This window comes from Aythya marila (assembly GCF_965140915.1).
Source record: "Aythya marila genome assembly, chromosome: 13".
NCBI lineage: Eukaryota > Metazoa > Chordata > Aves > Anseriformes > Anatidae > Aythya > Aythya marila.
This window is the reverse complement of record NC_139054.1, coordinates 1,438,831-1,451,795: the sequence shown is the minus strand read 5'-3', so window position 1 is coordinate 1,451,795 and position 12,965 is coordinate 1,438,831. Positions and strand designations below refer to the sequence as shown.

Below are 12,965 nucleotides of genomic sequence, written 5' to 3'. Positions count from 1 at the left end.
AAATTAAAACAGGCATCAGACAGGTAATGGTTAAAGCTGGGCTTTTACAAGCTGACGTGCAGAAACACAATACAAGTTAATGACCTAGATGTGAAAAATTTATATGGTGTGATAATAATTCAGGGCAGGCTGGAAGCACTCAACTTCCACAGATGAGTCAGTTTATGACTTAATCTGTTTGTTTCCCTCATGCGTACACGAGATAGCTTGATAAAAAGTTAATCGTAAAAGATAGAGGAGTTGTGGGTTTAGGTTCCTTTATGCCGTGTCCCAAGTACATCCTGATGGGTTTGCTCTCCTGTCATCCTCCTTCCATGTGACTGTTTTGCTCAGACTGAAAGCGCAGGCACCAGTAGTATGAGATATGTCAACAGTTTAACACATCATTCTGTGGTATTCCTGCGCACCAGGCAGGAAGCGAAGAACCACGCTGCGCCCAGCAGTGGAAAAAAATAATTAATATAATAATTGGAAGTAGAATGAGGCCAGAAATCTACAGCCATTTTTCCTTCACCAGCAGAAGATGCTATGACACCCCCAGCAATTACGGCCAGTTCACCTTTATCAGAGAGTAAAGGCTCCAGTCTGTGCAGCATCTTCCCTCCTCGCATGCATTAGTTAAAGTCAACAGTAAACCTATCAAATCATTCCCCCACCTCCCTTCCCAAGCTTTTAAGATTCTAAATTTCAACAGCATTTTTGAGGATCAGAGCAAAAGACACTTTTGGAGTGAACTTCTTCAGTGCCTTAGCCTTTGTGTTACCCAGATAGCCTCAGCAGTTATGGGATTACCCTGCCTATAGGATATCTCTGTTTAATCTTGAGCAAACATCTCCTTTGGGCATTCTTCCTTGAGGCCTTCACCTCTCAGAGCAAGCCAGATAGGTTCACAGGGAGCTATTGGCTTGCTCTCCAAATAATTGTGAATAGGCTGATGATGCAGCACGGACCTCAGCCCACTTCCCCTTCCCTTAAAACTGGAGGCGGGGTGGTGGTAGTGGTGTCAGCTTTGACCCAGATTATCAGGGGCAGCACAGGACAGGCCCTGAGCCACATGTTATCACTGCTCAGCAGCCACGCTGGACTGAGGGAGCAGGAAATCTATGTGAGGCTCTGTTTCCTTCGAGATGGAGAAGGTTTTGCTTGCAAGAGCCAAGGAGGTGAATCTATCAGCTGGATGGAAGTTCCTGAATCTCCCTGCTAGCAGTTCATTAGCCCTGTTTTTACCCGCTGTCCCAACTGGTCAAGAACAGGTTTCACTTATACCACAGAGGCATGAAATCAGTAAGGGCCAGTGACCAAATTACCTGTCGTCTGCCTGCTCTTCAGCCCCAGCATAAGGAACTGCAGGCACCCACACGTCGTGGGCTCATGGGCTTGTGTCTGCTCCTGCTGTGGAGAGGAGGCTGCTCTGCAGCTCCCACCCTGCCGTAGCTCACTTTCCCCAGGGGTGCACGAAGGAAAAATGCTGCTATTCGATGAGGCCATGGCATTTCCTCAGCACTGGCATAAAGGCGATCTGATGAGTCCACCCAGCACAGCCATTGCAACAAGCGCCCTTCAAGCTATGCCCAGGGGCCCTCAGACTGCAGTCTGGTTCCCCCTCTGGTCTCATGGCTGTTACTCACTTACGTTCATTTGTCCCAGTCTCTCAGCTGAAGATCCCCATGAGGGCAATCCCTACTATTACTTGTCATCCTCAGGACATCCTGAGGAACACCCCAGAAATAAAGGAGAAGAGAGATGCAAGGGAGTTTCCTTAGATACAAAGCCTTTACTCATGCTTGTGTCTTGTGGTGCGAGAGTGGAGGCGCCAACCATCCCAAAGGTCAAAGTAACATCCCCCAGATATTTACAGCACTGCAGACGTTGATCAACAGCTCAGCACTGAGGCAGTGGCCCCACCGTGCGTCTTCTCCTTGTTCTAGCTCAGGTCTCCTTGTGACGAGCAGAAGGAAAGAGAAAAGAAAGAGAAATATCCCAACATGTCCTAGTGTCATTCTTACCCCAAAACTTTTACTTATTTACCAACATCTTATTGCCTTGGCTTGGGTTATCCACCTGGAATAAGTTATGCAGCATCTCTACAGGTATACATAATAATAAAAAATAAAAATAAAAAAAAAGTGCTTTAGCAACAAGGTCAAAAGAGCCCATGAAGATCACTCTCCCACTCTCCTTTCTCCAGACTTCATTGTCTGCACAATCTGGCCAGCAGGGAAGGATCACGTTCACACCAGTGTTACTCCTTTCAAACACAAACTAAAAGTCAAGTAGTAACTATGGGCAGGCTTTGCAGAGCAAACCCTTTGCCCGGTTCTCAGCACATTTCATGCAGAGGGCTGGTTTTATTTTGTGCGCAGGCCACATTCAGAACCATCTCTCCCATGTCAGCTCACAGCACCAGAAAGTGAAAAACTTCTTCCACCACCATAGAGAATTCAGCTCTGGGATTCTCATTTCCAGCGACAGATAAACAAAAAGCCACAAGACCCAGGGAAAAATGGCTAGTGACAGGAAAGTCAAAGAGGTAGATCCGTCACATTAGCAGCGAGCCCGACGAGGGCTCATGAAGCAGAGGGTAATGACAGCAGCCTACCACAGTCTGGAGAGGACTGATTGTGAAAGTGGGGCAAGAGAAACATGTGAGGATGTGTCTGAAGGGCTGCGAAGCCATAATTGTTACGGAGATCCTCCCGGTGTCACGGACAGTGCTGTCACCATGCCCAGGTTGGTCAGGTCCTGAAGAGGTACCTACCAGAGCCTGAGATGTTTTTTTGGGGGACTGAAGTTGCAGACAGCTAAAGAAAGACCCGCTAGCACTGATTTATTTCGCTGGCAGTGCTGCACTGACTAGTGCTGGAAGCCACCCAAGGGTGATGTCAGGGTCCAGGTTTTCCCATCCTTTACCTTGGAGGATGCTTGTGCTGGCCTGTGCCAGGGGTCAGGGCTCTGTGCTCCCCTGGCAGCCTTTATGCTAGCTTCCCTGCCGGCAGAGTTGGACAAAATACATCCAGTCAGATGGATCCCCTCAGCCCGCGGGGCCAAGTGGGTGGTTTATTCCCCCCGGACCCACTGCCGGATATTAATTGCCTTGTTCTGGCTCTCAGTCCCTGGGAGACTCTTCCAGCCCAGCAGATCTCACAAAGCTGGTGATTCCAGCTGCGGGCCCAGATTGCAACGCTTCCCCCTCTAAACGTTGTCACTTCGCTGTCACCTCCCCACAGCCCCTCCTGCCAGCCTGACCCTCAGCACCCTTCTGATAATTACAGCACTTCCCCGCTGCCCACAGGACATCAGCAGAGCCCAGTGCCCCCGCTGCACCTCGACCCCTCCAGCTCACCCCTGGACCATGCAGGCAGCCCGAGGAGCAGAGGGCTCCGCATATTCAGCCCTTGCCCCTGCCGTTTCCCAGGCAGAAACTCAAACAGGACCTCTCCAGGAGGGGATCGCGACATCTCCCCGGGGCATTCCTCGCTATTGTGGCTCCTCTCCTCTGCCCCAGGCGCTGTGTGTTTGGAGTTACCAAATGCAAATCACATTTCCCACCCTCCTGGCTGGCTCTCTCCCTCCGCAGCAGCGGCCTTTGCCTGTTTTCTTCTCCCCAGCTCGTTTTGCAATGCCCTGGGGAGCTGGGGGGAGCTGGCAGCCCTTCCTGATTTCACCTCCCTCTGATCCGGCCCTGCGGCGCTTTTGGGGTGAGCAACCCTCCTAACGAGGTACCTGCACCCTCTGTGCTCCGCCTGGCTCTGGGCATAGAAACCGCAGCCCAGCATCCCTTTTCCGAGGAATGCTGGTGACTAACTCCTAATTGCATTTTAAGAGAGAAGCTGCAGAGAGCTTCGTGGCCTTGCGCAGCTGTGGCGGAAGCCTCGCAGCTGCGGCCTTGCTGTCACCCTGGGAAGGCTGCGTGTCAGCAGCCCCAGCAAGTCAGCGGCACATTAACAACTGATAATGGTAGTTAACTCGCTTAGTTAGCTGTGTGAGCATCTGCTTCACCCCTGAGCATTTCAGCTTCCAGCTCCCAGGCTCCTCTCGAGCCACCTTGGGCTCCCAGCTATTAGTCATTGTTAATAAGGAAACCTGGAGCACATTAAATGGAGGGGATGGTTTACAGTAAAAGCTTATGAATTGATTCTGTGACCCAGCAGAGGCTGTTAAAAATGATTGAGTGAATATGGAAATGAGTAATCTTACAGCTGGACTCGGGGCTGAGCACAGCCAGCTCCATTCAGTACAAACCACAAATAACACAAGGCGCACGCAAAGCTGGCCGAGGCTCTCGGGCACGGTGGCAGCTGCAGGAAACCGTCCTGGGACTTCGGTCACATTTACCTGAGCCCCTCACGCTGTGGGTTCTCAGCACGTGTGCATTTAGGCTCGGCCCTTCTCTCCAAAGGCTGCACGAACTGGAAACTCTTATTCCATCTGAGCACTCGGCCAACCCCTGTGCTAAAAGCAGTCGAGGCAACAGAGGGAAGTAAAAGGCAGATCGGGACCCCATCCGTGAGGCACACTTGTTTAGTCCAAACTACATGCACTGGGATCAGGAAATAAGCCCCAGCTACCTCAGTTTCCAGCTACCAGAACTTTTATGCTTTGTGTTTTAGGATCTCCCCCCCAGGCTCATTTTCTCTGTGAATGGCAAGGAGCTGGAGGGAGGTGGGCTTAGGAAACACAGAGGGCTGTCGCAGAGGGGAATGGTACGATAGGTTTATTTAAGAAGCACACACCGGAATCCTGCTTACACCAAGTATGGAGACAAAAGGCTTGTTCTGATGTCCCTGGGGCCCTGTCCTCTCTCCAGGCCAGTGCCAGCTCACCTGGTATCAAAGGGGTCAGAGTAGTGGGCTGAAATCTCCTCGCAGTGAGAGAATCAGGTTGTAGGGGGGACTGATGGGCTCTGGCTCCTGGAGCCATACCTGGTTCTGCCTGCGTCCCAGCCGTGTCGTTCCAGATGCTGCAGAGGGCACTGGAGCAGTGTTTGCCCACCAGGAGGTTTTAATGGTGCTGGGTCAACCCCCAGCAGAAACCTGCTGCCAGGGGAGCTGCCCGTGACCCCCTCACCCTATGCAGTTTTCCTCCCCTGCAGCCTCCTCCCGACGGGCAGCTCGCTCCCCCCTGCCCATCCATCACTCCTGGCTTTCAGGCCACTGCCAAAAACCTCCCGCGACAGGACAATGGCAGCCCAGGGTCCCCATTCACCCCTGGAGAAAAGGGCGAAGTGATAAATGGACGGTCCCCAGCTGGAGACGGGCGCTGGATGCCCCCGCTGTGCCGCGGGAGGGCAGCCCTTTGTCTTGCTCCGGGCAGAAGGGGCAGAGGTCAGGCTCGGGGTTTTGGCTTCCCATCATCGCTCAGTTTGGGGTTTTCCATGGCAGTGCTGGAGCCGGGGCTCCCAGCATAGTCCCCTCCTTGCCGAATTTAGCGCATCCCCAGCGGCTGCTGCCCAGTCTCCAGCTGCACCCTGGGGGAGCCCTCCCGTGCCCCGCGCCGCCCCGGGCGCTATTTGCAGACGTATTTCTCCACCAGCCGCCGGCACCTCTTGCACGCCACGTAGCAGCACCAGTGGTACCTGCAGTGGCACCTCTCCACCACCTCCTCCGTGTAGGCGTTGTAGCCGCGGCCGCAGCACAGCAGGTCGCAGCCCTCGCTGCCCACCGAGCTCTTGTTGCACTGCCTGCCCAGAGGAGAGAGGTGAGGGGTCGGGACCGTGCCTGCCCATGCAAGCAGCACTGGGGGCTGCACGAACCTTCCTCACACCCCCCTGCCACCACACAAAGGGATCGCCCCGACCGCCACCGAGCACTCCTGGTTCCACGTGCCGGATGGAAGCTCTGCCTGGGAGGCTGCCAGAGCACATCTGCAGCAGTTCCTTACCTGTCCTGCGTCCCCAGAGACCCCAGGGGGACGTTGGGCACGCAGTAGTCGGGGGAGTTGATGAGATAAACCAGATCCGTCTCCTTCAGCAGCCTGACGCCTGTTTCTTTGGGTACCAGCTGCTTCCTGGCCCCGATGAGCCGGTGGGTCACCCTGATGGCTGCCAGGTACTTGGACTTGAGCTCGGAAGCGATTTCGCCCAGGCCTGGCAGCCCCTTCCAGCAGGTCTTAACCGAACAGGAGCCCGAAACACCGTGGCATTTGCACCTGGTGTCCAAGGAGTCACTGAGCACCTGCGGAGGTTGGAAAGAGGATGAACGTGCTGCCTGGGGCTTGCGCCCACCACACCAATTTGGATGAGCATCCACGGGAAGTTTTAAGAGATGAAAGAGCTGTGCTGCCACCCGGGAGAGCTCATTTTGTTTAGGGGTGGAAGAAAACGATGCTACTGGGACAGCAGAGTGCCTGCTTTTAATAAATATTGAGGGGTGATAAGCACGTAACCCTTGGGAAAGGTTTGCAGGAGCTTGTGGTGTGCTGGCAACATTTTTTGGGGGAGGAGGAGTAAGGGGAATGTCTCTGCAAACACATCTACCTCCAATTTAACCACGTAGGTGCCTCCTCACTCTAAGGATGGCACCCCCTGGACTGCCTGGGGTCCCCCCTCGTAGCTCAGCCCCCCTGCAGCAGGCAGTGGGGTCCCGGCGCACACCCACCTGCCTGCCCGCCGCGCCGTTGTGCAGGTTGACGGCCCTGAGAGCCGTCCTGCCCGGCCCGCTGGACTTCACGGGGCTGTCGGCAAAGGCAGCACCGAGCTGGAGGCCGTAGCTCAGGTTGTCCCCGCAGCCCCCCCATCGGAAATCGGGGCCCGGCGCCTCGGAGGGGGCAGAGCCGCAGGAGCAGAGGGGCAGCGACCCCGAGGCGCAGGCTCGGGCGATGGCGTGGGCGACGGCGGCCGCGGCCAGGGCGTGCACGAAGGCAGACTCCCGGGTCCCTGAAAGAGAAGGGAATCTCGCGTCCCACAAGGGAAGGAGGCTTGTTTTGTTTCGTGTGACGGGATAAAGCTATGAGCTGATGCCCTTTGGGGGCTGTATCTTTAGCCTGTGCTGCTGTTGTGTCCTGCTTGCAGCAGACAGCCTGATTTCCCCTTTGTTTGCAGCCTCCAAAAGCTGTTTTTGCTTGGTTGGGATCTCCTGCTGGTCTAAGTGGCACGGGATTAACAGCGGGGTGATGGCAGCACGTTTTTTCCAAAGGAAATCCTAAAGCAGGTTTACAGTGCAGCTTTTGCACCTAAATCAGGACTGACACCCACTGTTAAAGCCCTGCCTAATGCACAGCCCGGGGAGCTGCCCGGGGCAGCAGGAGGAGGAGGTGAGCACCCGAGGGGAGCCCCCTTTACCTCTCAGCAGGTCAGGACCGAAGCTGGGGGCGCGCAGGATGGAGGAGCAGTTCCACCTCATGCCCGCGAAGGTCTTCTGGCAGGCGCTCACGGTCTCGGCGGCCGCCCGGACGACGCTGTGCATCACCTCCAGGTTCCTCCGGCACATCTGGAAGTGCTCGGGCACCACCCCGGCCAGCAGCCCGCAGTGGTGGCTTTCGTCCCAAGCCACCCCGCTGCCGCTCTCCGCCAGCCCCCTGCGGGGACAGGAGAGGGGAGAGGGGACCGTGGGCACCGGGCTGGGGGCCAGGGGATGGGGACCACAGGTGACGAGCAAATGGGGACCTGGGGAGAGGGTGACAGGGGGCAGCCCCGCTGCGGGGGACCCCCGGGGAGCCCCCCATCCTTCCTTCCCCTTCCTCCCTCCCCCCTTTGCGCCCCGTTACTCACAGCCACTGGATGGCCGCGGCGAGCCCCAGCTGGCAGAGCAGCAGGGTGGGGGGCACGGCGGGGTGGCCCATGGCTGGGGACAGGGCTGGGGATGGGGATGGGGCCGGGATCAGGGCCCCCGCCCCCTTTATACCCGCGGGCGCTGCCGTCCTGCCCCCCGGGGAGGGGAACAAAGGCGGTTTCGGGGCCATTCACAGCTCACAGCCCTTGGGGAGGCCGCCCCAGCCCCTGTCCCCCAGCCTGGGTGCCTGGGGACCCCGCTCGTCCCCAAAGTGGCATCTCCTTGGGGAAAAAGCCACGGTGGCACAGAGCAGCTCCATGAACGTGGTGGCAGAGGGTGCCTGGGCTCTGCCCTGTGCCCCACCAAGCGCTCCCCGGCCACAGCCCACTTCTCAGCCCAGCAGGGCATGGGGGAGGCCCCGGCACCGCAGGCGCTGCTCGCCCAGGTGAGCGGATATCACCTGTGGCATCTCCAGGAGAGCCATTGGGCTGCAAAGCAAACACGTGTTTCTTTGCTCAGCAGATAAAAACTTGTCCTTGCACGCAGGGGATGCTGGCAGGAGTCAGAAAGGGATGACATTAGGAAGGGACAAAAGGGGTTGGCAAGGGCTGATGCTAATTTATCTCTTTATGTTTTTTTTTTTTTCTCCTTATTTTCTTTGCTCAGAGCTTTAAAAAAAAAAATAAAATCCATTTTCCTGGACCCAGAGAGAGCGAAAGCCTGAGCTGCCTGCCCCCTCTGTCCCCACAGCCCCACGGTGCCGGGGAGGGCTCGATGGCAAGCAGGGCTCCAGATGTGCATGGGTCAGCCAAGGGCACGGACGATGCTCTCGGGGGCCCGGAGCAGCCCCAGTCCCCGGGGGCCGGCAGAGGGAAAGCTGTGCGGGCTGTGGGCACTCCGGGACCCCCGTGCCCCCAAGCCCAGCACTGCGCCAGCACTGGAGCTAATTGCTTGTCGGGAAATCCTGCCCCCAGACAGCCGCTGCGGGGCTGTGCTGGCAGCCAACCCACGCTCCTGACCCATTGTCTCCGGCGGGGCACCAGCAGGGGTTTCATAACCCCGAGGGCCAGGCTGCTGACAGCCAGGGCGAGCAGCAGGGGCTGCGGGGAAGGGACCCTGCGTGCAGCCTGTGAGCAAATTCCCCGTAACCTGGTTCAAGCACTGCTGCAGGGAGGTGATGGGATGCGGTGCGACGTCTCCCAGCTCCGCACGCCGCTGTACGCCCTGCACAACGAGGCTTGAGACAGCCCCAAAACTAAAGGCACCCAGTAGGAAACAGGGAGAGAGGATTTAAGCTGGGGTGGTGCCCGGGCACTTAGTGGCAGCGGGCAGCAGTGATGTGGCAGGGAAAGCAGGGCCTCCTCGGGCAGCAGCTGCTCTGTCTAGGACTTCTAGTTTGGGATTTCACTTTCTCCCTCGCTGTGCAACTTCCCTCCTGGCAGGAAGGTGCTTTCCCTCCGCAGGGCTGCGCTGGGCGCCTGCTGAGCATCCCCCCCTTGACCTCCCGCTGACTTGCTGGCCCCTGAACCAGGGCCAGGACACGCAGCCTGACTGGGTGACCTTCCCAAACCCCTCTCCTGCGCCCCAAAGGCCGGGGTGCTTTGTGCCTGGGCAGCGGCCCATGAGGAAGGGTCCCCGAGGAAAGGGCCGAGGTCACTCCCGAATCCCAAGCAGAGCTACGAGGGGCTGGGCTAAAAGAGGGAAAAGAAAGGGAGAGGCGCAGTTTTATGGCTCCCTGGATTCAGCTGGTCCTGATCCCGTTAACCTCCCTGCTCCTGGCTGAAAATAAAGCCCTAAAAAGCAGCACCCGGTGCTGGGCCAGGCACTGTGCTGCGTGGGACGAGGCAGCAGCTCCACGGCTGTGGCCACCAGCTCGGTGCTGCTGCTCTGCACTCTGGAAGTCCCTGATATTTTTTTGACATCCCACCTTCCCAGCGTGGCTTTTTGCAGATCCTTCTCCTACCTTGGCCAGAATCAGCTGCGGTGTCCCCACTTCTCCCTCCCGCTGTCCCCATACGGGCCCTTTTCGCTCCGGCCCCGAAGATTCTGATCTTGTGAAATGTTTTCCTCTGTAAGTTCCCTTTCGCAGCCCTGGGGAATGGGGAAATGCCTTGCGCCTGGAGGGGGACATCGCGGGGAAATCTGAGCAGCTTCTGGAGGGATGAGGAATTTTTGGACCAGGAAAAGCTGCTCTTGGCGGGGCCGGGAGGGGATCGGGTGCTTTTCCGTGCATCATGCGCGCAGCCTCGCAGGGAAGTCAGCATTGAACCCAGCACACGTTGGAATTGCCAAGCAGAGATAACCCTGCTGCTGCTGGTGGTGTGGGGAGGCTCCTGGGCTCTGCGGGTGCCTGGCTGTTAGCTGGCAGCACCATCCTGCTGTGTGGTGAGGGTGCATCGCTGGCCCAGGTTCAGCGTGGTGTCCTCCAGGGCCCCGGGGCTTTGCACCCCAAATTTTGGTCATATTGACCTGGGGCTAGGTGAAACCGCAGCGCTGCTGGAGCCACGCTGGGTCTGAGCGGGGTCAGAGCTTCCCAACCGGGACAGAGCTCTTTGAGGCCGTGCTTTGTGCCAGGCCCCGATGGGAGAGGGCATGTTGCCACCTTCTGGCCAGTGGCTTTGCTCTTATGGGCCACCATCTCCCCCCAAATCCGAGTCGTAAGTGTTGATCTCCGAGGGACTTTGTTTCCTCGGGTGTGTTTTTGGGCGCCAGGTGACCGCGGGACGCAGGCGGGTTCCTGAGAAGCCGCTGCCAGCACAGGGCACAGCGTCCGCAGGCTTCTGATGCCAACCTCCGTCTGCCTCCTACAAGAGGTGATTTTCACCGATCCCTCTTCGTAGAAAAGTTTAGCGATGACTGAGCAGCAGGAAAAAAAAGGCTTCCTTTTAAAGCAAACGCAACGCTTCGTTTGATGTCAGTTCCTCTTAGCTCCATCCTTGAAGCAAGCGCAGGGCGAGCACTAAAAATACCCCTTCCACTTCCACGTCGGGCTGCCGTGGGGCAGCAGGAGGCTGAGGAAGGGGGTTCCCGGCCCAGCAAGAGGCAGCTCCTGGGGTAGAAAGTGAAGCGGTGACCAGCCGGGTCCCTCCGGTTTGTGAACTGGGCAAGCACGTGGCGATCCCTCACCGCGCATCGTCCCGGCTTGCAGTCGCTCGGGAAGCTTCGAAGCTTCACCTGAGGATCCTCCACGGGCTCCCTCCCACCAGGTGCCCCTCTCAAGCCCCTGGAGAAGACAGTGCCCTCCGCACCCCCCGCTCACCTACCCGCCGGGGAGGAACCCCAGCCCCGTGTCTGGGAGGCTGTGACAGCTGCGGTGACGCCGGGGGTGGTGGCACGCGGGCATCCAGCCTGGCTGCAGGTGTCCCGGCCACCTCCAGCCCCGTCCTGGGGACACGGATGGGACCTGGACTGGTGGCGCTGGTGGTGGCCGCGGTGGCAGCAGGTGATGGTCCCGCTGCAGGACGCTGCTTTCCCGCAGGGAAACCGCCCCCCTTCCTCTTTCCGACGCGCTCGGGCGGTGACCTCAGCACGGGATGGATACCCAGAAGTGCTCCGTGGGTGGCAGCGACCTGCCAGGAGCTGCTCCATCAGCTCAGCACCCCCAGGAGCACGGGGACGCCTCCTGCCCTCTTCCCCTCCGTGCCCAGAGGGTGCTGTGCCTGGACCAGCGGTGCCTGGCAGCTGGGATGGCTCACGCTGGAGGGGAACGGGGCACCTGGGGACATCTCCGTGCTGCTGGGATCGGGGCCGGCTGCGGCAGCACGCCCTGTCCCCAGGGCCCCAGGACCGCAGGGTGGGGGCACCCAGCTGCACAACATCTGCCTGCGAGCCCGGGACGAGCGAAGCTGCCGCAGGGTTTGGGAGCTGCTTTCCCAGCCCCTATCCCTGCCAGCGTCTGCGGGCTGGGCAGGCTGCGTGCCGGAGGTTCGGCGGCAGGTCCCCGGCCGGCCGGAGCCCCACCAGAGAGGAAGAAAGTGTCATGAATAACACGCCCGGCCTCGCCAAGCGGGATGGAAATAGCTGGCGGGAGTTGTGTTGAGTCACGCAGAAGGGGCTGTGGCAGCGAGCGATAATGGAAAGCAGGGGTGGCAAAGTCCTGCGAAAGGGAGGGACCGGCCGCTGGCACGGGGAAGCTGCCACCAGCCCCTTGTCCCATCCCGAAGAGACATCAAACCCAGCCTGCCACGGGGAGCCCGGCTGCTGTGCCGGGACGGTGCTTCCTCAGAGCCCGTGGGAGCACGGAAACATCACCCCAAAAAAATGCAATAAAAGGGATACCTTCGGTGGTGGTGAAAGGGTGAATCACGGAGCAGGGGAGAGGGGCAGCACAGCACACAGTCCCACACCTCGCAGCACCCCGAAGGGCATCCCTCACCGAGAAAAAGGGAAAACACCAAAACCGTGCTCTGAATTCAGGCTGGTCGCAGACAAGGTAATTTCCACACGAGTTAGCAGAACAGCTAGCTGGGAATTCCTGATAAAATCTATTTTGCTTTGAAAACGGACTGATTCAGTGAAATGCGAAAGCTTTCCACTGGAAAGAATGAGTTTTGCTGGATTTCTCAACTAATTCTCTAGAAAAGTTGTAAACGGTCAGAAGATTTTAACCACCACTGCTCTATGTCAGGCTCCGATTTATACCCTTACAGCTTGGCACAAACCCAGGACATTTTGACATAATCATTTATTTGCTCAAACCTCCAAGTTCTACAGATCTCTTACCCTCGGTTTGAACCAAGAAGAAGCTTCTCCAGGCTTTCTTTTCCTTTGTTAAGGCTCATCGCCCCCTGCCCTGGCAGCCTCTCCAGCCCCTTGGCTAAGCCAGCAGCTCTCTTCCACCCCTCTTACCCTGCACCACGAATCTTTTTGCTGCCAGAAATGCCCTTTGCTTCACAGTAAGACCATGATAAGCTTGAGAACAACAACAAAAAAAAAAAAAAAAAAAAAAAAAAGGAAAGAGGTAATTGGGATTTTGAGTGAATTCCAAGCCCTTTTGCTCTCACATCCCCCAGCACAACAGGTGTGTGGACGAGGAGGTGGCGTGCGCTGGGCCGGCTGGGGACTTTCAAGGTGGAAGCAGAGAGATGTGAAACACGAGGTTTTTGGCACGCCCTGATCTTTTCCCTTTCCCAGAGCTGGTCCCCGGCCCTGGATGGTGGGAGAGCTGCGAGGCTGTGCAGGCAGCTACCTTCTCACAGCAGCTTTCAGCAGGGACAGAGCAGCACCAGCTGGGTTTTCTTCTCCTTAGTGCTGAAA

General features: G+C 57.7%; 1 protein-coding gene across 1 annotated transcript; it reads right to left on the bottom strand.

The window, feature by feature from the left end:
* Nucleotides 1–5,367: 5,367 nt before the first annotated feature.
* LOC309882942 (protein Wnt-11b-like) lies at nucleotides 5,368–7,794 on the bottom strand. Its single transcript, XM_082770481.1, has 5 exons — nucleotides 7,709–7,794; nucleotides 7,280–7,515; nucleotides 6,597–6,874; nucleotides 5,881–6,173; nucleotides 5,368–5,680 (listed from the first exon to the last, which is right to left on the bottom strand). The coding sequence occupies exons 1-5, from the start codon at nucleotides 7,777–7,779 to the stop codon at nucleotides 5,506–5,508; spliced, it is 1,053 nt and encodes a 350-aa protein (XP_082626607.1). The 5' UTR covers nucleotides 7,780–7,794; the 3' UTR covers nucleotides 5,368–5,505.
* Nucleotides 7,795–12,965: the final 5,171 nt, after the last annotated feature.